The sequence below is a fragment of the Pimephales promelas genome, chromosome 23 (genome assembly GCF_988280905.1).
Source record: "Pimephales promelas chromosome 23, fPimPro1.hap1.1, whole genome shotgun sequence".
Classification (NCBI taxonomy): domain Eukaryota; kingdom Metazoa; phylum Chordata; class Actinopteri; order Cypriniformes; family Leuciscidae; genus Pimephales; species Pimephales promelas.
The window spans coordinates 19,645,553-19,672,168 of NC_142791.1; the positions used below are offsets into that span (position 1 = coordinate 19,645,553).

The 26,616-nt window shown below is 45.7% G+C and overlaps 1 protein-coding gene across 1 annotated transcript in view; it reads right to left on the bottom strand.

The window, feature by feature from the left end:
* megf10 (multiple EGF-like-domains 10) overlaps positions 1-26,616 on the bottom strand; it is a 172,118-nt gene that overhangs the window by 121,295 nt on the left and 24,207 nt on the right. The window contains exon 2 of the mRNA XM_089126385.1: positions 17,620-17,738. Within this exon, the coding sequence (XP_088982511.1) occupies positions 17,620-17,726 (107 nt within the window). The 5' untranslated portion in view covers positions 17,727-17,738. The remainder of the gene's footprint in view (positions 1-17,619; positions 17,739-26,616) is intronic.

The window sequence follows — 26,616 nt, forward strand, 5'->3', positions numbered from 1 at the left end:
CTCTGAACAGCAGCATAAGTACAGTAAAACACTCACAGGATGATGTGAATGTGCTGAGAAGTCTCACATTTGGCCAAACGGTCACACATTCTCTGGTATAGGAAACTCTTGCGCAGCGCACAGCTGTTCCCACACATTACTGAGTGAAAGTAAATCTAGCTGGGAAACAAAACTCCATCTTTGTTCTTTTCAATCTGCTTTAATGGATTTCCGAGCCATTCCTTAATTTGGCCACAGACATCTCCTGCATGTTAACATGGAATGTGTGAGTGTGTGAGTGTGTGTGTGTGTGTGTGTGTGTGTGTGTGTGTGTGTGTGTGTGTGTGTGTGTGTGTGTGTGTGTGTGTGTGTGTGTGTGTGTGTGTGTGTGTGTGAGAGAGAGTGTGAGTGAGAGTGAGAGTGTGTGTGTGTGTGTGTGTGTGCGTGTGTGTGGGGGGGGGGGTACGTGGGTGTGTGTGTGCGTGGGTGCGTGTGTGTGTGAGAGAGAGAGAGTGTGTGAGTGAGAGAGTGAAAGTGAGAGTGGGAAAGTGAGAGTGAGAGGGTCACACTTGTTGTATTACACTACAGAGTGAGATAGTGATAGTGATAGTGAGAGTGAGAGTGAGAGTGAGAGTGAGAGTGAGAGTGAGAGTGAGAGTAAGAGTGAGAGTGAGAGAGTGAGAGAGTACAGCAGCGACTGGGCCTTACCAATAAACATGGAGAAGTCCAAAATAATGATCTTTCAGGAAAAAAAAACGTATGTAACCCTAGTTCCCCGAAGGGACGGACGCTGCGTGTAATCGCAGTGGGAACGCCTCCATCGTATTGCGTCTGAAGCGTGAATGAAATCAGTCAATGGAGAGAATGAGTGTCACAGCGAGTGACGTCATCGACCAGGAAGCTATAAAGCACCCCAGAATCATAAGCACGCCAGCTTCTGATGTTACTAAAGCAAGCGATCCAAGGGGATGCTGGGAGTATGGCAGGACACGCAGTGTCCGTCCCTTCGGGGAACTAGGGTTACATACGTAACCCGGGACGTTCCCCTTCAGGGACTACACCCACTCGATTGCTGCGTGTTATCGCAGTGGGAACGCAATACCCACGTCTCCATACAAACAAGTCCCCGTCGCGTGTGATTAAGAGACACAAGCCGACAAGAGAACCTGAGCCCCAGGAGTGGAGCTAAAATCAAGAGAATAAAATCTGACAAAAGTGTGCAGTGAGGACCAGCCTGCCACATCACAAACATCTTGAAGAGAAGCCTCTGAAAGAAGAGCTCTAAAGGCAGCCATGCTCCTAGTAGAATGGGCTTGTATAGCCAATGGCGAAGGCTGACCAAAACGTAAGCGAGTGAGATGGCCTCGACCACCCACTTGCTCATCCTTTGCTTAGATGCAGGACACTCCTTGTTAGGTGACCCGAAACAGACAAACAATTGTTCCAATTTCCTCCACAGGGCAGCTCTGAGGACATACGCATCTAAAGCCCTAACAGGGCACAGCAAAATGTTCCTTCTGGTCTGACGTCAAAAAAGGAGGAGGACAGAAAGCATGCAGTACTATGTCTAACAGAAGTAGTTGGTACCTTAGGGACATAACCTGGTCTCGGACAGAGGAAGGCCTTAACCATACCAAGAGCAAATTCCCGGCACGAGGGAGCCACCGAAAGTGCTTGAATATCTCCTATTCTTTTTAGAGATGAGATAGCGAGAAGAAGGACAGTCTTAAGAGTAAGAAACTTTTCCGAAACTTCCTCAATGGGCTCGAAAGGAGCTAGGGAGAGACTTTCTAGGACATTGGCCAGATCCCAAGATGGTACCCTTGTGCGAACTGCTGGCCTCAGCCTCAAGGTGTCACAAAGGAAGCAAGATATAAGTGGGTGTCTCCCGAGGGAACCTCCACTCGAAGGGGCGTGGTAAGCAGCTAAGGCCGCCATATACACCTTCAGTATGGAGTGGGATAACCCCGTGGAGAGACGGTCCTGCAGGAAATCCAGCACTGTACCAACTGGGCAGTTAACTGGTTCCTGCTGGCCCTCTCCACACCAAGAGGTGAAAAGTTTCCACCTCGCAGCATATAACTTCCTTGTGGCGGGTGCTCTGGATTGGAGGATGGTCTCAACGACCTCAGTCGAGAGACCAGAATCTATGAGCTGGGCCCCCTCAGAGGCCAAGCCCACAGCTTCCATAGTTCTGGGCGGGGGTGAAGGATCGACCCACTCGCCTGAGAGAGTAGGTCTCTCCTGATCGGTATCTCCAGGGGAGAGCCGTCGAAGAGAGACACTAGGTCCGCAAACCATACTCGGCCCAGCCAGAATGGGACCATAAAAGGATCTGACGTGCCAGTTTGTAAAGCGGGCAAGAACGCAGACCCACCTGATGGTTGATATAAGAGACCACCGATGTGTTGTCTGTTCGGACAAGAACATGGTGGCCCCTTAGGTCTGGGAGGAAGTGTTTCAGAGCCAGAAACACTGCCAACATTTATAGACAATTTATGTGCCATAGACGATGATGGTCCTTCAAGAGGCCGAGCTGGGCGACCACTCATGATCGCCCCCCAACCTGTGAGGAAGGCATACGTCGTTAGCATTACGCGACGACAAGGAGCTCACAACACAGGACCTTGGGAAAGAAACCAAGGATCTTTCCACATGATCAGGGTGCGATGACACCGTCGCAAACTCATGATCATACGGAGCGGATTTCCCCTTGGGGAGAATCCCTTGGTTCTGAGCAACTACTGTAACGGTCTCATGTGCAAGAGTCCAAAAGGTATCACGTTGGACACAGCTGACATGAGACCTAACAGTCTCTGGAACTGTTTTACAGTGGATGACTGGCCTAGCTTGACCTGATCTACTGCAGCGAGAATCGAAGCAATACGAGCAGGTGACAATTGTGCCTGCATCGTTGTCAAATCCCACACAACACCAAGAAAAGTGGTTCTCTGTAATGGAAAAGCACACTCTTCTTGGCATTGAGCCTCAACCCCAATCTCTTGATGTGAGCAAGAACGACATCTCGATGCCGAACCGCCTGTTGTTCCGATTGAGCTAGAATTAACCAATCGATAATATAATTCAGAATGTGGATGCCCTGCGGCCTTAGCGGGGCTATAGCTGCGTCCATACACTTCGTGAATGTTCGAGGTGACAATGCTAGGCCAAACAGAAGAACCCGATATTGGTGCACTTCACCCCTGAAAGCGAACCTCAGGAACTTCCTGTGTTGAGGGAGGATAGATACATGGAAGTAAGTGTATTTTAGATCTATCGTGACAAACCAGTCCTCGGATCTGGTGATTTGTGACACGATCTGTTTGAGAGTGAGCATCTTGAATTTGAGCTTCCCTACAGTGCGATTTAGGAGACCCAGATCTAAAATGGGACGCAACACCCCATCTTTCTTTGGAACGATGAAGTACCGGCTGTAATATCCTAACTCCCTGCTGGGGGAGGAACCCGCTCTATAGCTCCTTTTAGCAGCAGAGTTTTTACCTCCTGTTCTCATACCAGAGCCTGCTCAGGGCCCACCACTGTGGGCAGAACCCCTCTTAACCGAGGTGGACGCGTTCTGAACTGAATAGTGTACCGTTTTTTTATAGAATTCAGGACCCACTGAGATACATTGGGAAGAATTTTCCATTCCGCCAGAAACTCTACTAAGAGAACCAGCCTCTCGAGGCTGGCCTTTGGTTGAATATCCCGAGTGAGAGACGCAGCGCCCTGTAGCGGCGCACTGGCAGGGAACAGCTGGTCTGAGCACTCCGCAGCCCTCCTCAGAGGGGAAATCACCGTCCCTCAGGCCGTCCCTCGGGAAATCGCTCGCCGAGTCTCTCTACGCCCTATATCGGCAGGGTTAGTGGAACAGACCCCTGAGGTCACCGGGAATGACAGGGCACCGTGGTTTTGTGAGGTGTACTCAAGTCTTTCACGATGGGGACCACTCTCAGAGTCCTGGCGTTGATCGCGTCAGGATTTTTCCGACACAGCCTTCTTGGCGACAATGACTGTCCTCAGATCAGCCCTGCCCCGTGACGACCACGTCTGAGAGAGCCTCGCCTTGTCCCTCCAATTTTGTGGGGGGACACGAGACGCAGCACTCTGTTTTTGTTGCACTCTTTTAAAAGAATTACTCGGCGGCTGAGACTGCCTTCGCCTAGCAGCCCCAGGAATTTTTACTTTTAGGGGGGAACGCATCTCCTATAAGGCTCGCTCGTCATTTGCTTTTTGGCTCATTCCAAATATATAGATATGTATATATGTATATATATATATATATATATATATATATATATATATACAGTATATATAGACAGTTCAAACACACACAGAGCACTGCTGAAGTAACAGACACTGTTATAAACACTGGGTGTTTATAGCTTCCTTGTCGATGACGTCACTCGCCGTGACGCTCATTCTCTCCATTGACTGATTTCATTCATGCTTCAGACGCACTACGCTGGAGGCGTTCCCACTGCAATTACATGCAGCGGTAGTCCCTGAAGGGGAACTTCCTTTACTGACAAGAAATATAAATTTACACTTGGGGGAACAATTCTTAATCATGTCACCTGTTATAATTATTTGGATCTGACAATCTCAGCTTCTGGAAAATGTTACACTTTGACATTTGATTGAAGAAAACCCTTGGTCAAATTTAACCCACCCATTAAAATGTGGTTGAATATCTTTGACAGCATCATCAAACCTATCCATTTATAAAACTGTGAAATGTGGGGCCCCAAATTTAAATTAAATTTTGAATCCTGGGACAAAACCCCTGTTGAAATTTTCCACCATGAGTACTGCTAGAACATCCTGAGAACTCACAGAAATGCTCCAAGTCTGGGTTGCCGGGCAGAATTAGGCAGATTCCCTCTATCTGAAATCCAAAAGAGAGCCGTAAAGTTCTGGTTCCATCTATCAGACATGCAGACTGAGAGATACAGGGCAGGACACGCAGAGAGTCAAGTCAAGTCCAGTCACCTTCATTTATATAGCGCTTTTAAAGCAACACTTTGGAACTTTTGGCCACTAGAGGCACTCGACCTGTAACTTTCACTTCTAGCATCCCTAGAGGCCACAAGCTCCGCAGCACTGTCGCAAATTAAAGTAAAAAAAACGGTCAGCCTCCCGTGTCTTTATATTGTGTGTGTGTTTGCAGTGTTTGAGGCAGGCCGGGCAGCCTTGCCGTGCTAGATTCCCTCATAGCAGTCTGCTGAGAGAGAGCGAGTAGGGTGAGCCCTGTGGGGCTTATCATGTCTGTGAGTGAATGTGGGCGCAGGACAGCGGGCACATTCACTGCACTGAAAACACCGTCGGCCTGAGCTGACTGTATGTGTGTTGGTTTATTTTTACAGAAACCATGGGACAAGTGGTGTGTTTGTGGGTACTACTGAGTCATGGGCACGTTCACTACATTTAATGTAACGTTATATTTGACATGAGTCAATTTTATTTGTGCGAGTCCTGCACTGAGGCGGGCTCAGTGTTTGTGTGTAGAAATAAACACTGGGCTGTGGGCATTTTATTACACTCATAACACCATCGGCTGTGGCCGGAATACCAGAAAAAACTACAATGCTTATATGAATTTATCTGGGTTACATTGGAAACACCATTTGTGTGCAGGTAAGTGTCAGCATCAGTCAAGCACTCTTCCTCTTTTAGCTCACACCAGACACATGGCGTAGACACATGAACCCGAATTATCCTAACAATGATTATCTGTACAGAGGTAAGGGGACGGAGGCCTTCACAGGGAGAGACTAGTGAAACTTCAGGACTGTGTTGTTGTTGTGTACAGACGCAGCTACTTCATCAGATCCGGATACGGCCTGGATCCGGCGCACTGCAGTAAACCTCAGGATAATTAGAGAGACTAATATTAGCGTAGATCCCATTCTTCTTGTGATATAAAGAGTACATCAGAATTTATGGGAAGTGTACCGGTTCCAACTGACCTAATCTATAATAATAACAATAATAATTCATTACATTTATATAGCGCTTTTCTCTGCACTCAAGGAACTTTACATAGAAAGGGGAATCTCTTCAACCACCACCAGTGTGTTACATGTGTGTCCTGTGTTTCTCCCATTTTTTGTGTATTTGGTTCAGTCCTGTTGCTATTTTCCCGCTCCTCGTTTGTGTTCACCCTTCACCTGTGTTAGGTTAATTTGCCACAGCTGTGCCTTGTTCCCCTAGTCTGTTCTCTGTGTATTTAAATCCTGTGTTCTCCTCACTCCTTGTCCGTTCTCGTTTATGTATAGTGTGGTTACTGTTTCTCCTGTGGTTTTTGATTAAATTCCTGTTGCCTGGATATCCTTGTCTCCTCGTGCTTCCTGGTCACCACACACCCGTAACACAAGCTGTGTCCCAATGTGAAGGCTGCGTCCTTCGAAGGACCCAGCCTACCCAGCCTTCGGAGGACACTCCGAGCGTAGCCTTCGTGGGATTCCTAATTGCGCAACCAGGTGTTCCCTATTACCGGTCCTGGCCCGGCGCCAAGCAACAGCGCGAGAGTAGGCTACAGCTACCACCCTGATCATTAATTTAATAAAATTGAGTAAACAGCTGTGGAGACAGAATTGGCTATTGTCATATATTTCATAAATGAAAACATGAAATGAAAATTTTAAAACATAAAATATCCATTAAACAAAATATAAAACAAAACAAAAAATGACAATAGCCAATTCTGTCTCCATAGCTGTTTACTCAATTTTATTAAATGAATGATCAGGGTGGTAGCTGTAGCCTACTCTCGAAACATTTTTTCGGAATTGAAATTATGTGATATAATATATATTTATATCACATAATTATTATTATGTGATAATAATAATTATAAATATATAAATTATAATATATATTATATCACATAATTTCAATTCCGAAAAAATATTTCGATATATATGTTTTCGGCTTAAGAGTTGGCCAGAGCTGGTTTACTGCATAGTTATAGGCTGCATCCTGAATAGCCAGATTACACTCTAAACTGTTCAAATATTGGGTGTTAACTTACGTAAATAATGTAATGAAACAGCCTATTCGGCCTTCGAAGGACGTACCATGTAGGCCTAGCTTTCGTGGGATTTCCTAATTGCGCAACCAGGTGTTCCCGATTACCGCTCCTGGCGCCAAGCAACAGTGCGAGAGTACAGCTGTCACCCTGATCATTCATTTAATACAATGGACTATGTGCACGTTAGCATATGCTAGTTCCAGCTGCGAAACCGATAGCGGGTGTCTAGTTTCCGGTAGCCTGATGGACGACGTAGAGGATGTATATTTCTCCAGATGTCTTGAACATTTGCCGAATATTACAGTCGATTATGTTCATCGACTGGCTAATGATTTTTCTTCTGCTCCCCAGAGCAAGAGAGAAGGGGTTAAAATATTACATTTCTCAGTATTTGCATAATTTTGAAAGGAACGTTAAGTCACAACAACATCCATGCTCAGACTGATCTCATGAAATTGCGTATGTATGACACGTATCATGTATTTTTGGCATGCTATCAACACGCATAATCTCTTTTCAGCGTGTTTATGAATGCCGTTGACTTAACGTTATTACTGTATATATATATATATATATATATACTGTATATATATATATATATATATATACTGTATATATATACAGTATATATATATTGCATATGACCTACCTCAACCCCATCCCTAAACCTACCCGTCACTCCTACCATCCTAGGAAAAAATATCGCTCCCCAGATGTAGATCTACAGTTTGTTTTGTTTCGCTCGGACATTTGACGCCGTGTACATACGGTACACGTGGAATCACTCGGACATTAATGTTGCCATGCTACGTGCTCAAGCTATGCTATTTGGTAACTGTTATATCTCTCTATACATTATAAAAGTCGAAATCATGCGTTAGAAAGTGCATTTTCCCGAACAGTTTGTGTTAGCCATTGTTTTGTTTATGATGTTCAGAGGCTATGTTGTTGACAACCACTATCTATGTAGAATGCCATTATATAGATCAGTGTTGACAACCACTATGCATATGTCATACAGGGAGTAAAGGTATCCGACGTTGGTTCGTTCGTTATCAAGTTAGGCTGTTTTCACACTTATTTCTAAACAGGTCTCTCTTGCAAAATAGGTTCTAACCCCAGGGGCTTCTCCTGGTTAAAGGGTATAATATAATAAAAAATTAGTAGCCTAAAACTTCCTTCTAGTTGTCATGGATACGCAACGCTCCACTCTGTAAAGCGACTGCTTGGGTGCGGTGACAAAAAGCAGATGTGAAATACTTTAGTGTATTTCACATCCTCTCGAGGGAGCTGCCTGTGAGCCCTGTGAGCCCTGCGAACACTGTAAAGCACTCCCACTAAGAGTACTGCGCTCCCGCTTGGATATTTTTAGTAAAGATGGCCAAGCTCGTGATCCTCGCGGTTCAGGTCCCGCGTCCGTTGAGGCGGCGTGGAGGCTTAGATCATGGGGATCGCAGAAGGCTCTAGCAGATGATAATGAGACTGCCGAGGCATGATTCTCGTTCATCATCTGCGGATTCTATAACGCTCGCTCATGGTGCAGAAGCCCGTGCTGCGGCTTGTTCTGCCCATGATGAGTGCCCGGTGCTTGAGCTATCCGCTTCCGAGGAAGTGGATGTGCTCAGCATCGGGAGCGCGGAACATGAGTTATACTCGCCAGCTCATGTTCCCGCTTAAGAAGGGCTGGTAGAGGTTGTGACGCGTGCTGTGGCCAGACTCAACATCAGCTGGCCACAAGATGGATGAATCTCGTCAGAGTAAATTAGACGAGAGATTCCTGCAGCACCGTTCACAACCTCAGCACCGGGGCTTGCCTTTATTCCCAGATCTACATGAAGAAATAACTAGATCCTGGGAAAGGCCCCACTCGTCTCGCATCTCACACAGTACATCTAGCGATTATAGAAATGGGGTATGGCAGGATGTCACGGGTGGAGGAAGCTTTAGCGAGCTATCTTTCTCCCGAAGCGCCATCCTCGCTTAAAGCCCCGGCGCAGCCCAGCAAACCATGCAGGGACACCTCTGCATTGGTGAGCAGGGCTTATATGGCGGCTGGTCGGCCTGGTGCGTCCCTGCACTCGATGGCAATCTTGCAGGTGACCCAGGCCGATATTTTAAAAGATCTGGGTGAGGGGGAGGGGGACACCTGCTAATATTGCCGAACTGAGAAGAGCTGCAGATTTGTCTCTCTGTACCACTAAGGAGACGGCCCACGCTATTGGCCGCTCCATGTCAGCTTTGGTGGCCACGGAGGGGCATCTTTGGCTCAATCTGTCAGGCATGAAGGACAAAGATCGTTTGTTTTTATTGGTTGTACCAATATCGCCTTCTGGCCTGTTCGGCGCCGCAGTATCTACTGTCGTCGACAGGTTTCAGGAGGCGAAAACACAGTCGGCGGCATTTCAGCAGTACCTCCCTCGCCAATCTATATCTGGGAGGGCTGGTCCAAGAGGCCAACCTCAGCCGTCAGCCAGCTCCTCTCATCGCCTGGAGCAAAAGGAGAGCGTTTCTTCTCGAGCCCCTCCTGCGGGAGTTTGGAAACAGAGGAAACGCTCTCATTCTAAATCCTCTGGCAGAAGCGTGACCTGAGGGCTGTCATTCAGGCTAAGAGGGCTTCAGGGAAGAGGTCCTAGCCAGGGTAATAGGACCTCTAATGGCTGTCCACCCCGCTGTGAGCGCTTACGCTTAAAGTAGTATTTCTCTTAGCTATGACCTCTCTTAAGAGGGTGGGAGATCTCCAAGCCCTGGCAGTAACACCAGCTTGTTTGGAGTTTACCCCTGGCAGAGTAAAAGCCTTTTTGCACCCGAGTCCGGGCTACGTGCCTAAAGTACCAACTAATACGGCTCGGTCCACAGTCCTTCAGGCATTCCATCCTCCACCTCATGTGTCGGCAGAAGAAGAGAAGCTTCATTTGCTCTGCCCCGTCAGAGCTTTGAGTGTGTACCTCGAGAGGTCCTCTTCTTGGAGGAGTTCGGACCAATTATTAGTGTGTTTTGAGTCACCTAAGAAGGGGCTCCCGGCATCCAAGCAAACTATAAGTAATTGGATTGTTCAAGCAATTACTTCAGCTTACAAGGTGCGCGACTTGCTTTCACCATTAGCTGTTAGGGCTCATTCGACTTGAGACATGGCTTCCTCTAGGGCCCTCCTTTCGGGAGTTCCCCTCCAGGAGATCTGTGAGGCAGCCGGCTGGGCTTCCCAACACCGTTTTATTAGGTTTTACAGTTTACACCTCCCTAGTACGCCTGGCACACATGCTTTAGTCCTATTGTTGATTACTTACAAAGCTCTAAATGGTTTAGGTCCGAAGTACTTGAGCGAGCTCTTAACGCATTATAGTCCTTCATGTCTTTTGCGATCTCAAAATTCCGGCCAGTTAATAAAACCTAGAATATCAAAATCGACTGCTGGCGGTAGATCCGTTTCCTATTTAGCAACAAAAATTGTGGAATAGTCTTACTACCATTGTCCAGGAAGCAGACACACTCTGTCAGTTCAAAGTTCGATTAAAGACACATCTCTTTGCCCTAGCATACACATAATACATTATAAACTTCTATAATTCAATGTTAGGCTGCGTAGATTAGGTCAGCCGGAACTGGGAACACTTTCCTTAAATCCTGATGTACTCGTTACATCATAAGAAGAATAGCATCTATGCTAATTTGAGTCTCTTTTTTATCCCGAGGGTTTCCCGCAGTCTGCCGGATCCAGGCCGTATCCAGATCTAACGAGGACCTTAGCCTGGACCTGATGACGATTACAATGCAGTGCTGAAGTGCCAACTAGCCTCTCCCTTTGGAGGATCAGATTTATAGACAAGACAAGTAGTTTGTTCAACATGGTTTTGTAGGGAATTACAAACCTCCGCACATATATTCAAACACAAATAACTATAGAATCAATTCTTAATGCGTGAACGCCATCAGAGTTTAACACAGGTTCGCGTTTAAAGTCTGTTTAGAGACATTCATGTAAAATGTAAATGAATGTACAGACGGGAATATCTGACGGCAGACATCGCGAACAATGTTTCTATGTGCAGTTTGTCAACATATAACATGAGACGTAGTCTTCTTGTCTAATAACTGTACCTAACATTAGTCGTTTGCGGTCAAAACACTGGTATAAACACAGTTTGATGTTGCGATTTTCAATGTCCAGAGCCTGTTAAACTTGAGCCAACCAACCCCGTGACGTCAACTGCACAATGGCGGCGCCCTGGCGGCGAAAGATAAAAAGTTTTTTCTTTTTTTCTTCTAAATGTTTACATGTGTAATGTTCTTTATATAATTGTTGATTATATTGGAAATCCATCTTGTAAATCATGTAAACTTGATTCACTGCTTCATTTCCCCTTTAATATGCCAATTCTGTAATTCCGTCCACGATTCGGTGATCGCGGAAATCATAGAGCCCTATATGTGTAATGGTTGCCTTTTTTTGAGCGGGCTGGATGAAAACATTGCCCTGATGCTGGAGGATAATACTGGCTGGACCCTGACCAATATATAGATCTGGCTCTGCGGCTGTGTGGATCTTCCTTCACCGTGGGCGAAGTTGAGGAGGATCCACCCTTAAAACTTTTTTGGGGGGAAGGCTATTCAGCCAAAGCTCTGTCGGCCGTGAAGCGTAGTCCACTGCAGACCGCACCATCAGCCAGCACAATTGTGTCTGCTGGACCCGTCCGAGGGTGGAGAGGATTGGCGTCTAAGCTGACTGATCCACCACTGACATCTGTCCGATCAGCTGCTATTCCGAGTTATTCACTGGTCTCAGCATTTTCAAATCCCCACTGTTCACTGTTGACTGTTCACGTCACGTCTGCTGTTCTGTGTCTGTTCCTGAGCCTCCGCCCAGGCCACCCGAGGTGACGTCACCGCCCTGGCCGCCCGAGGTATCTTCACCGCTGTGGCCACCTGCGTAGCCTGCTCCGCCCTGGCCGCCACCTGCGCATTCTGCTCCGCCATGGTCTCCCACTCATTCTGCTACGCCCTGGTTGTCTGCAGTTCCTGCTACGCCCTGGTCGTCTGCAGTTTCTGCTTCACCCTGGTTGACTACACTGGTGGCGCCACCCACGTTCCACAGCCCAGGTCCACCCACACTCCATGACTCAGGTCCGCCATTACCATATCTTGGTCCCGTTCCCCTGCACGGGCCTGGACCTCCATCCCTCCACCAAGACCGCCACCACTCCACCACCCTCCTGGACGGATGTTAACTGAGGAGTGTCTGGAATGGTGCTGAGACTTACTAACCCGACTAACACTAACCAGTTTCAGGCCAGCACTGCTTCTCACACACACATCAGAATAAACCAAATTATCAAACAGTCTAAAAGAACATATCTGGAATATTGGGATCAGGAAACCAAAACACAAACCAAAACACAAACTACAATTCTATCAAAATCTGAAATCAAATTATGAAATGGAAGAATATTTCCAGAGTGTGAGAGACACAAAGCAGAGACGGATCAAGCCATCGAGACCGGCAGACACAAAAAGAGTTGGTTATCATGCGAGCAAAGGGAGTGTGTTCAGTGTAGGACAGGAGAGATCGAGACAGAGACGCACTTCCTCCTACATGGTCACAAATACAGCTCAATTAGAGACCTCTACTTCAATAAACTTAATAACTTAATACAGAACTTTACAGCCATGACAAAAGTAAAACAGATAAAGATCTTACTAGGAGAGGGACAGACCGTTACACTGGCTGCCAGATACGTGTGTGTGTGTGTGCCACAGCCTGAGAGACAGCAGGTAAATCTGTGTGTGTGCGTGTGTTCGTGTGTTCACAGAATGTTTAGTATTCTGTGACAAATATTCACAGAAATTATAATCTGTTACACTGTTAATTTGTACAATTAATTTAATTTGTACATTTAAAGGTGCTATATGTATTTTTTAGCAGCCTCTATCGATGATGTTTCATTTTGTAACCAATTTTTACAAGAGCGCTTGTGCTCTTGCGCGTGCTCGAACACAAAAGCAAACACTCATGGTAAACGGCCACACTGAGACTTTCAAAACAGCGAAGAAAGCATCACACAACATGCTGGAAACTCATGTAAACTCCTAGCCTGGTTCAACCAGACTCTAGTTCATTTCATTTCCACATAGAGTCTGGAACCGCTCCATTGAAAAACGTTTCCTTCCTTGTAGGCGGGTTCACTATTAAAGTTCAAATCTATTGGATCTGCCCAAAGTCACTCACGATCTGCCATAGCCAATCGCTAACGGGGTGTCGTGAGTGACATATGTCACGCGCCGAAATGGCTGGAAACAACAAGTCCGAATGATCAGAGGATTATGTTTACAATAGGATTTCAGTCAACGAGCGCCACAGGTTTTGTTAATCTAGGAACAATTATTAATTCGAAATGTATATTTGACATGAAGGACAGTGATATATTCATTCAACGGTGGAAGCTGTGTCTAATCATTACAAATACGCCGCTGTGGTCGTTTTCTGATCTGCCGCAAATGCTGTAGCAGCTACAGTGAATGATCAGTCTGTCTCTATCTGCAGATGTGTAATAAACAACAATTTTTCATATTACGTCTTATTGTTTCTTAATTACCTTAATTATGGTCTTCAAAGTATGTGTTTGTACATTTTTATGTGGCATTTAGTTTTTTAGTAAAACAAATCAACCATTGCCATCTAAAACTGAAAATCAAATATCTTCAAAGTATGGTTTTTCACATTTTTATTTATGACAATTTTTTTTTTTTAAATCACAACCAATTTGTATGATTTACAACATGTAAAACTGACACACCAACCTCCTGCATGAGTGCACAAAGGGGCTCAAAATGTTCTATTCATCACAAGAATCAGTAAATTTACAGTTGGGAATATGAGCGACTGACATGACTCCTGAGCGGATCTTCAACAATAGTTTAGCAGCCAGGACTCGGGGGTTCCGAACACCGCGAACACCAGGCTAAACCGTCCGTCCAAAATGTCACGGTCATCGTGCACGAGCTGCCCAGCACAAACTTCCAAACTTTCTGCCTTCTTCACTTGGTCCTCCGTTGTGCAACAAGAGGTGAGACGATAACAATCCGACTTTAAATTCTGTATATTTGGCAGTTTCTTTTCCAACAACGGACCGAATAGCTTTTCTCACGTCTTTCTCCGCTGCCATTACTGAACTCAAACTGACGCGCTTACATCAACGTCATCGTTCTCAGCCACTCCCTCTATTCGCTGATTGGTCCTACAAAAAATTGATTTCTGGAAACCTAAGGATACACAGCAGTGCCAGACGCAGTACTGAAGGGAAATGAAATTGAGCGGAAGTGCGTAGAAGGGCGCAGCCAGGCTAGTAAACTCCCACTGCAACGTTACAGTAATAGGCTACTTTTATAAGCTCGACTAATGCTCCATGGTCGTACCATGATAACGTTACATTTGTGGTGTTATCTAGCATAAGGCATTTCACTAACTATTCGTGTATCTTTCACAATCAGAAATGTCAATAGGTAAATGTATGATATGATAACGAAAACGGTTAGGCTGTGTTCACACTGCAGTGGCTTAATTCTCAATTCCGATTTTTAGAAAATTTAATTTCTAATTAAATGCGACCTTTTGTGATCTCCTGTGTGAACGTGAACGTAAAATGACCCAGAAGTGACCCTCATACACAGAAGAGTACTCAACAGTCAACGATGTCACATATCGGATTTGGACCACATACCAAGTGGTCTGGGTGGCATTTGAAAAAATCGGATCTGTGTCATTCAGACTGTCATGGAAAGATCAGATACTGGTCGTATAGGGGAAAAAAATTGGAATTGGGTCGTTTCAGCCTGCAATGTGAACGTAGCCTTAGTGAACTAGACTGAACAATTTCAGTGTAACAGTAAGATCATAGGAAGTAACATTACTGTACTAAACGTGTCTGGAAATGTGTATTATAAATAATATGATAGTAGTGGGATGAGTGACGTTAGACTTTAGTAGATCTAGTACATAAAATAAAAGTTACATCATAAAGCGCCTACTTTTTGTTATCCTGGAACAGTCCAAGAAAAAAATTGTTTTGTTCTTTATATTTATGTGGAGTTTGTGTTGGAGTCTGTGTTGTGCTGGAGGCAGGTTGTTTTTTTGCTTTTATTAGACACCATGTCATTAGCTGCAGTGCCGTTGCATATAAGACTGTATAAAGACTGTATATCAGTGGCGGCTGCTGGTCTTTCAAAGAGGGGAAGCTCTTTTTTCTTCTTCTTTTTTTTAAACTCGACTGTCAGGTGTGGGGATGGTGAAAAGAGCGAGGACTCGATGCAGAGTTGATGGGCTTTATTTTATTGAAAAAAAAAACAAAAACAAAAAAAACAAGGGGAATAAATTGGGAGCAAAAAAGGCAGGTAACGAGGGAGGACAGGTGGGGCAAAATAACTAATAATCAGGAAACAAGATGGGAGTCGACACAATGACAGGAAAGCACATATGGCACAACAAACACATGACAAGCACAAGCCATGTGCTCATACCAAACATGACAAAAACACATGACCAATAAAACAAATTAAAAAGCAATTGTGCTCACACAAAATGAGACCTGAAGAACGATGAGAACACTCATAAGACATGTGTTCACACAGAACATGACAACATGAAAGCACACAGCTAGTTTAAAACACAAGCTGTGTGCTACACAGCACAAGACAAAACATGACATGAAAGCACGCGGCCGATGTAAACACAAACCATGTGCCACACAATACACAACACACTGAACAGAGCGAACACGACAAGACAGAACGCTACGTTACGCATGAGTACGACCATAAGGTCATTCTGTGCACTCACAACCGAAAACAAACACGCGGAGAATGCATGTCCGAATCCCAACACAAAAGTGAAACCAAACTAAACAGATGTGCCGTGATTCAAACACCACGCCCGCACATGTAACAAGACACCTGACGTCGACGGAAGAAATGTGGGAATTAGGTTGAACTGTGAAATATCTGATGAAAATTGCAAATACTAAGAAATATGTTACAGTAGTTCGTCTTTCGAGTAAAATACACACAAAATTCGCGACGAGACTGAGCACGAAGTCTTTAAACTAGCTTCCGCGTCAGCGATTTTTTTATTGGGTGAAATCGCTGTCAATCAAAAGGAGATGCAATCCTCCAATCATCACGCGGACGCCCGGACGCCAGGCCAGCCCACTTCCCTATTAACCCCAGAGACGCCCGGCGTCCGTGGGCGGGACATAATCGCAGCATTTATCCAATGACCGTCTAATTTAACAGCACTGAAAAAAACTGTTCAAAGGAGCCCCATTGAAGTCAATGGACGCCGAGCTTCAACGGGGAAATGCCATGGGAAAACGCATGCACTGTGACGCGCTACAGGTATGCATGAGAAGGAGATCAAGTCAGCCGACCTATTTGTTGCTTATTCTGAACGAACTCGTCTTCGAGATTACCGTGTTCTAACGCATTTTTACTCATTAAAATGTTAACACAATAGTACACATTTGATCATTATTTGTTTGACATTATAGGGGAAGCTGAGCTTCCCTTGCAGTCTTAAAGAAATCTCCACTGCTGTATATAAAAAGAAGAGAGGTTTGGCAACGCGCATGCACGTCACATCCGACCCGGAGACTTCACATAGAAATAGGAATACTGGCCTTCAGAGCAGAGGTAATAGCAAAACCCGACAAGTGGATCACTGCAATGTGTAATTACAACCCCTTCACACACAGGCAATAAAAAAGGATTCATTTTAGAAGAAAAGTTACATATATAGCACCTTGAAATTTAAGTTGTTATAATACTTTATTGTTCTTTATGTCTTTATTATTATACTATGTGTTACAAGCTTTGGCAATATTGTAATATGTACAGTCATGCCAATAAAGCAATTTGAATTGAATTGAGAGAGAGAGAGAGAGAGAGAGAGAGAGAGAGAGAGAGAGAGAGAAAGAGAGAGAGAGAGAGAGCTCAGACTGTGTTCACACTGCACTGATGGGGTCGTAGAGGACGAGCTGCACTTCCTCCGATTAACATCTGATCAGAGATACTTATTTCACACAAATAGCACAGATTTGACCACAATTCCAACAGGCGAGCCTCATAAACAAACTGTCGTATATTTAGGGAGAGAAAGAAGAGTGTATTCACCGGGCAGCGATGTATGTCTTCCTGCCATCATATGAGGGAGAAGGGCTAAACCCTCTTTTCCTTAAAACTACTGCCTGTACTTATTTTTTATTTATTTATTTATTTATTTGTTTGTTTGATTGTTTGTTTGTTTGTTTGTTTATTTTTATTGTGATATATTTATGTATAATATGGAAATGTTTTTATTTTATTTATTTGGATCTATATGTTTGTACATTGCTATTGCTTTGGCAATATTTTACACAGTCATGTCAATAAAGCTAATTTGAAATTGAAATTGAGTGTGAGAGTGAGTGAGTGTGAGTGCGTGCATGTGTGTGTGTTTGTGTGCGTGTGTGTGTGTGTGCGTCTTTGTGCATGCATGCGTGCGTGTGTGTGTGTGTGTGTGTGTGTGTGTGTGTGTGTGTGTGTGTGTGTGTGTGTGTGTGTGTGTGTGTGTGTGTGTGTGTCACCTCTCCCAGTGACTGCAGACATTCGGGTCATCCAGGTTGAGTGATGATGTCACAGCAACCATACAGCATGAGACAGCCAATAGAAGAGGACTACAGGATGACATCATTACTGGAAACACCTTCATACAAACACAAAACACACTGGATATAGTTTGCATTCACTCATCACATATACACATCATATGAGCTTCATTTTCAATTGTAATAATAAAATAAATGACCTGTATTACTGAAATAGTGTATAGTCTAGTATTTGTCCAAATGTTACAGCAAGTTTAATTGAAAATGACTTTGGTTCACAACCTCACAGTGCAAATAAAGCGGTTTCCGATGACCTCTGTGGGTCTTGTGTGTGGGAAATCAAATCCAGATAGGACTGCCTGTGATTGTGGTATATTCATTTTCGTTTTTTTTTCCCCCTCATTTGTAGTGACCTTTCTCAAATATTAAAAATACTAAAGCTGATGTGCTCCATCACTATGAGTTTAGAGATTTTTGTCTTATGGGTAAATTTGGTAGTTTAAGAACTCCTGGCATCCCATCTAATGGAGAAGAAAATTAAATTTATTAGGGAGCCACAATAGAAATGGCATACTATCCTCATGTTAATTTATGTTTATACAGCACTATATACATAGATTTAATGGATTCTGCACATATAGTATATGCATGCGCTGAAGAGAGCGGATAGGCTTTATCCCTCACTCCCCCTCCAGACCCTGTGAGCAGTGCTGAATTGCAGACGTGCAGAAGTGCAAATGTGCAGAAGTGTGTGCAGACGTGCAGAAGTGCAGACGACCAGAAGTGCAGAAGTGTGTGCAGACGTGCTGACGTGCAGACGTGTTCAGAAGTGTTGACGTGCAGACCTGCAGAGACGTGCAGAGACGTGCAAACCTGCAGAGACATACAGAGGTGCTGACGTGCAGAGACATGCAGTCGTGTGGACGTGCAGATGTGCAGAGACGTGCTGACATGTGTGCAGACGTGTTGATGTGCAGAGACGTGGAGACATGTGTGCATACTTGTGTGCAGACGTGTTGAAGTGCTCCTGCCTGTGCTTCTTCTGAATCTAACTCTCCACACCTTCATCATCTGCCTTACGATCAGACTTACAGAGACCCTGGACACCATTCATTTTCATGCAAATTATACTTAAATTATGCACTTAAGAAATCCTGCCTGGAAACGCTTTATAAGCTCATAACACTCACATAAAAGAATTTCCAGCATAAGTCAATGTGCATTATGGATTTACACATATTCAATGTCCTATTTGGACCTTTTGGGAATGCTGACTATGGGCTAACGAGGAGGTAACAACTTTTTTTTTTTTTTTATAATTGACCCTTCGCTAACCCACGCCCGAAAACTGCCACTGGCCAAATGTGTCTTAACTAGGGAGGGCGGGGCTTAGCGAAGGGTCAATTAATAGAAAATCTAAACAACACAGCTGATGGTTACTGCTCTGTGACACAATAAAGATAACATGTTTCTTAGAGTGTTTTTAACCAATCCTGGTTAAATATCTCGTGCTGAGCTCTTCACAAAATCCTGCTGAATGCTTTACACACACCGAAGTCATGCTGACCGCATCATCAAACTGCGACAGATGGAGGGTTAGATCTACAGATTTTCACATGCTTCAGAATCAGGAAGGAATAAGTATGGGAAACTGCTTATAGATGTTTATATAACATCTATATAAGCATAGATGTTCACACTGAGCTCATGGATTTATCAGGAGAGTAAGAGTTATTGTACCACAGACAAAGCACAGTTGGTCAACAAGCAAGTTTAAAACAAGTACTCTAGCACTAGTCAATTACTGATGCACAGCCCAGTTCATGTGTGGATGTACAGTACAGTCTCCCAATGCAAGGCATCACACCGGGTTCAGGGTGTGTAAGAGATGTGTCAGCATGGGCACGCATCATGTCCTGACAGAGACTGGTCTCAGACCTGAGAGCTGCTTGTGCTGTAGCTCATGTTGCTGGTGGGGTGTGCACAAAATGACATTTAAAAGTGGAAAATGAATGAGACCTTTAAAAAATAAAAACTCACACAGACTAGGTCCCTCTGTCTCTAAACTCAAATATCTCCACATCTGCAGACTGACCAAACTGTAATGCACACTTATAGGGGGCTTTTACACTGGGCTGGTTTGTTTCGGTCCGAGCCCGAGCGCATTTGTTCCCTGCACCCCCCGCAGCGTCAGTCTGGTTTCACACTCAACTTGATTCTATCGAACCCTGGTGCGTTTGCGTGCATCTTACGTTATCGCAAACGTGCACGGCGCATGACAGAAAGCAGAACGTGGGTAAATATTGTGGGGTTTTTTTATTATTAATTTGCTGCTATTATGCGCAGTTGAGTGGACAATACAGGTTTACTGTGCGTGTATCACATAAGGTGGACTTCTGCTGCTTGCAAACGGACTCTTTTGATGAGACAGTGGATTTCCAAATGTGTTGCTCTGATTCCAGGCGCACTGTACGAATACACTGCAGGCTCACTCTCGCTCGTATCCAAGGTAAAACATCAACACTATCATCCCTTACAAGTGTTTTATTTAACTGTATTCATCACAATAAGCTAAAACACATGTGCAGGATACATTACTTGCTGAACAAGTGTGCGTCCAAATCCGTGTTGCTTTCACATTCACGCGAACCGCGGCACCTCAGACCACCTCCTCCAGGTAGTCTCGGGTTCGGTACCCCAGTGCGCATTCGGGTCCCATGACAGCGTTCACATTAGTGATTTTTCATGCGAACCATGCCCCGTTCTGAACTAAACTGCCAGTGTGAAAGCCCCCATAGGGAAGAGATGGAGACCACTGTTGTTCTTAGGGTCTGTACACTGTAACGGGAGATCTATATCTTGTAATTCTGACTTTATTCCACAGAATTGCATGATATAAAGTCTCAATTGCGTGTTATAAAGTCAGAATTGTGAGAAAAACTTTTCCCCTTGCAATTCTGACTTTTATAGCATGCAATTGCAACTGTTTTATTTTTTATTCTGTGGTGGAAAAAAAGCTTACATAGTTTTCTATGTGAACAAAGTTAAATGTAATTTATTCCTGTGATCAAAACTGGATTTTCAGCATCATTACTCCAGTCTTCAGTGTCATCAGTTGAAGAAGATGAAGGAGAGTTCAAACAGGTTTCTATAAACAAAATAGTTCTTAAATAATAAACAAACTCAGGTAATCCACAACAATGAAGCGAAAGAAACCACGTGTAACAGACACAAACACACAGAGTGAAGGTGAACTTTACACTTTCACACGGCTATGTTTACACGGAAACGATTCTGAAGAGAAAACGCGAAAGTGGCGTTGCGTCATCACTTTTTATTCTGCGTTTAGACGAGCGTTTTGGGTGTGAAATCCGCGTGCAGATGGTGACGCAAAAGTCTGTGAAATTTAATGTAGTATGCACTCCAGGCGGCTAAGAGTGCATACTACAACAACACCAAGCCCGCGCCTGCGTACAACCTTCACAGTCAAGCAGACTTTTCCGTTTTTACCCTTTACACGGGAACGCGGCGATTAGGGTTGGGTATCGAGAATCGAGTATCGATTGGAACCGAGACTAACTTTTCGTTTTTCCCGGAATCGATCAAAAGTTAAAATTTCAATTCCTAGTTTCGATATTCACAGTCCGCCGAGCGGAAGAAGAAACCGCTGAACAACACCAACGAAGAAGCGTCTACCGGAAGTGTTGGCATAACCACGCGAGTCGATCATGAGTACCTTACGTCGGCGATCCAAAGTGTGGATTCACTTTTCTAAGAATAACGAAATCTCGGCAAAATGCAAAATTTGTGACAAAAGGAGTATTTTTACAGAAAGAGTATTTCCTTCAGAAAGGCCGTTGGTTAGCAAGGTTAGCTAAACTTTTTTGACCCTGCCTCTTAAAAGAATCGGAGTCGAGAATCGTTAGGAACCGGAATCGAAACAAGGAATCGGAATCGGAATCAGAATCGTTCAAATTCAAACGATACCCAACCCTAGCGGCGATGGAGCATTTTTCAGATTTCCACTCTGGAGGGTGGTTTCACTTTTATGCGTTTTCAAGCCCCAAAATCGCCGTCGCCGTGTAAACGTAAAGCACTTCCGAAAAAATATTTTTACGTTTTCACCCTGAATCGTTCTCGTGTAAACAGGGCCTTAAATACACAGTGAAAATTAGGATATGAAGAACAGGTGTGATGATCTGATGAGTGTCCTTGGAAACTGATGAGTGGCGGGAAAATCAAACACAGGAACACATGTGATGAATGAAAACAAACTGAAAGTCCATGAAAGTGAAACTAAAGATGAATAAGTCCAGATAACGTCTCAGGTTACGTATGTAACCCTGGTTCCCTGATAGGAAACGAGATGCTGCGTTTGAGACGCGGCGGGAATGCTCTGCGTGATTACGTCGTGAAGCACATGTAAAATCAGTCCAATGGAAGCCCGAAACGTCATAGGTGTCGTCATAGACCAGGAAACTATAAAGTACCCCTGAAATCAGACCGCGACAGCTTCTGAAAGACCTGAAGCAAGTCGATCAGGGCATGCAGGAAGTATGGCAGATAAACGCAGCGTCTCGTTCCCTATCAGGGAACAGGGTTACAAACGAGTAGAGAATGTATTCGCGTGAATGTAACCTGAGACGTTCTCTTTCAAGGGAACTCGAGCTGCGTTTGAGATGCGGTAGAAACCCCATATCCACTATGCTATAGTGACAAATGCCCGTTCTGTGTGAAAGTCCTTGCGCACACTAAGAAGCAAGTAACCTCGCCCCTGGAGTGGAGAGGTCAAGGTCATAAAACCTGACAAATGTATGCGGAGAGGACCATCCTGCCGCATTACAAATATCAAAAAGGGAAACACCTGAAATTAAGGCCGTAGAGGCCGCCATACTCCTTGAAGAATTGGCCCGTACAGCCATAGGTGAAGGCTGACCGGCCGCTAGGGATGTAACGATTCACTCGCAACTGGTTGAAAATCGGTTGAAATGTTAAACGAATCGAGATACACGTTTTAAACAGCAGGGGCGCTGAAGCAGTAGCCTATATTTTGACCTCGCTTTACAGGCTCAAACAGCAGCGAACAAGCTGAGCTTCAAACAGTAGCAAAAATGGAAGCGGCAAGTGCAGATGACGTTGGTGTTGAGGATGCCCCACACTCGTTCAAACCAGAAGTGTGGCGGCATTTTGGCTTTCCGAAGACAAAAAATGAAAGCGGTGAGATGGTAACGGACAAAACAAAAACTGTGTGCAGATACTGCAAGAAGATATTAATATACACCAATAGCACAACAAACATGATGCAGCATATAAACCGTCACCACAGTGAGAAGCTCCAGTCACTGTCCTCTGCACGTAAAAAGCTGTTAGTGGGCCAAAAACCACACTGACCGGCGGATTTGCAGTCCCACTTGCGGCGACGAGTGCGAGAGCTAAGGAGATCACAAAGTGTATCGGTGTTTTCATGGCAAAAGATATGAGAGACACCCCTCGCTGCAGCCTGTAGCACGATGATGTAGCTGGATGGTCCAATACGTAGTGGACACTGTAATGTAATATACTGCTTTTAACAATTTAGATTGTTTCAAAGCAGCTTTACATATAATTTAATGTAACAGAGATTATCTGGGCTTTATAGCGGTTCGTGAATAATGTTATTTTCCAGCTAAAGTTAGTTTTGATTCACTTCTGTCGAAATGATAATTTTGTTATTAAATTATGGGACGACACCGTTCTCTCTAAACAGACTTGCGATCCTGTGATAAACGCTGATGGCACTTGCACATTAAGAATTGATAGTTATATTGTAGAGAGTAGAGAGTTGGTGAACAATCGCACATTGATTTTCCAAGAATACGTTTAAATATAAATGGTCACGAGTAGGCTATGGAAGCTCTTTTCAGAGCTTTCAGAATAAAACATAAAAAAAAAAATAATTGCGACTTTTTCCTTATGTCGAGTATATATTTCGCATACTGACTTTATTTCTCAGAATTGTGAGATATCAGAACTGCGTGAAATAAAGCCTCAATCGCATGTTATAAAGACAGAATTCCGTGAAATAAAGTCTAATGCGAGTTTATATCTCCCATTGCGAGTTATAAAGTCAAATTCTCAGGGAAAAAAAATTTGGCTACTTATTTTTTAACCTCAGAATAGTTCAATATCTCACAATTCTGACTTAATTGTCACAGACTAGAAGGACTCAGATGGATGAGAATAACCAGGTTTATTGACACAGGTGGTAGGAATAAACAGCAGGTGAGTATGTAATGGAGAAAGTTCGGGGATGCAGCGGGAAACAGTCTGATGAAGTATATCTTATCTTGTGAAGGACGGAGAGACGGAGAGTGGAAGCAGCGGACAGATGAACCGGAGGAGACCGGGGACCAGGAGCAGATGAGAGGCAGACGGAACTGAAGCAAGCGGGTAAGTAATCCTTTTCGTAGCGGTAAGAGTTGTGGGAGTCTGTAGCCGAAGTGTCGACGAGACCAGACGGTGAGTGACTGTGAGGAGTGAGTTTATAAAGGGAGGATGATTGGGACGGTGATTAATGCGGGCAGGTGATGGTGATTAGAAGGCTGGGGAGCTGGAACGAGTGGGCGGAGTGAAGGTGTCTGGTGCTGACGCAGATGGATCCGTGACAGTACCCCCCCCCCCCCCCACGGCCAGCTCCAGCTGGCGGACGGGACCGACGACGGGGACGACCACGGCTCCGGGGCGCTGGACGATCTGGGTGGGTGGTGTGAAAGTCCTGGAGTAATGAGGGGTCCAGAATGTCCTCCCGGTTGACCCAGCATCTCTCCTCAGCACCGAATCCCTCCCAGTCCACGAGATATTCCAAGCGGCCGCCCCGTCGTCGGGAGTCGAGGATTTCATGGACTCGATAGATGTTATCGTCTTCGGGATCCGCCGGAGGAGGGGGCACCTCCGCAGCACCAGACCCTGGGGAAGAAGGAGAGAGAGGGTTAGTGTAAGGCTTCAGCAGGGAGACATGGAAGGTGGGTGCGATGCGGTAGTGAGCGGGGAGGGCCAGCCGGTAGGTGACGGGGTTGATCTGCCTCTGTATCCCGAAAGGTCCGATGTATCTGGGACTCAGCTTCCGACAGGGCCGTCGGAGACGGATGTCCCGGGTGGAGAGCCAGACCAGTTGTCCGGGAAGGTAGTGAGGGGCGTCGGCGCGGCGAAGGTTGGCCTGGTTCTGGTGTCTCCGAACAGCCCGCTGGAGGTGAGTATGAGCTGAGTCCCAGACTCTCTCGCTCGTCTGGAACCAATGGTGGACTGCTGGGACGTCAGATGGTTCTCCTGACCAGGGGAAGAGTGGAGGCTGGTAGCCGAGTATGCACTGGAATGGGGTGAGTCCGGTGGTGGTTTGTCGGAGGGAGTTCTGTGCATACTCGGCCCAGGGCAGGTAACGACTCCAACAGTCCTGATGATCGTGGCAGTATGACCGCAGGTATCTCCTGGATCTTCCGCTCAGTCTGGCCGTTTGACTGGGGATGGTATCCCGAAGTGAGGCTGACGGTCACTCCCAGAAGGTTGAAGAAGGCCCTCCACACACGGGAGATGAATTGGGGTCCTCGATCGGAGACGACGTCCTCTGGGATACCAAAGTTTCGGAAGATGTGCTGGAACAGCGCCTCGGCTGTTTCAAGGGCTGTTGGCAGGCCTGGAAGGGGAATTAGCTTGCACGCTTTAGAGAAGCGGTCTACTACTACCAGGATGCAGGTATGATTGTCAGACACGGGCAGGTCGGTGACGAAGTCCACTCCGAGGTGGGACCAGGGCCGAGTGGGTATGGGAAGAGGGACCAGTTTGCCTTCTGGGAGATGACGGGGAACTTTGGCCATGGCACAGACTGAGCATCCTTTGACGAACCGGGAGACATCTTGGGCCATACCCGGCCACCAGTAGCGCTGTTGGACGAGCGAGAGAGTGGACTGGCTGCCTGGGTGTCCAGAGCCCGGAGAGGTGTGAACTGAGTCCATGAGGGACAGGCGTAAACGAGTTGGGACATAGACCCGTCCCTCAGGACCTCCCGGCGGAGCAGGTTCAAGCTGTGTGGCTTCGGCGATGTGGTCATCCATGCTCCACTGAATGGGGCTGACCACCACGGCTGGAGGGAGAATGGTTTCGGACTCGGAAGGAGGGACCTCGGGTTGGAACTGACGGGAGAGAGCGTCTGCTTTCACATTCTTTTCTCCGGGGCGGTAGGTGACTGAGAAATTGAAGCGTGTGAAGAACAGGGCCCAACGGGCTTGACGGGGGTTGAGTCTCTTGGCATCTCGGAGGTACTCGAGGTTACGGTGGTCCGTGATCACGGTGAAAGGGTGTTGGGCTCCCTCCAGCCAGTGCCTCCATTCCTCCAGCGCGAGTTTGATGGCCAGTAACTCCCGGTTGCCGATGTCATAATTCTGCTCCGCCGGGGACAGTTTCTTGGAGTAGAAGGCGCATGGATGGAGTTGAGGTGGGTTCCCCTGCCGCTGAGAGAGGACCGCTCCTACCCCCGAGATGGAGGCATCCACTTCGACGAGGAAGGGTATGGCAGGGTCCAGAAGGGCCAGGGTAGGAGCGGAACTGAAGGCGGATTTGAGGTCTTGGAAGGCGCGGGTGGCTCGGTCGTTCCAGGATAGAGACTTGGCCCCGCTCTTGAGAAGGTCGGTGAGGGGAGAGCTGATGGGACTGAAGTTCTGGATGAACCGGCGGTAGAAATTGGCAAACCCCAGGAAACGTTGAAGCTCCTTACGGGTGGTGGGTTGTGGCCAGTGGAGTACCGCTTCCACCTTCCTCTGGTCCATGGTGATTCCGTGGGGAGTGATGATGTAACCAAGGAATTGGATGGTGCTTTGGTGGAACTCGCATTTCTCCAGTTTGAGATAGAGGTGATAATCTCGGAGCCGGGTGAGTACTGTTTGAACGTGATGGATATGGGAGGTCAGGTCGGGGGAGTAGATGAGGATATCGTCGATATAAATG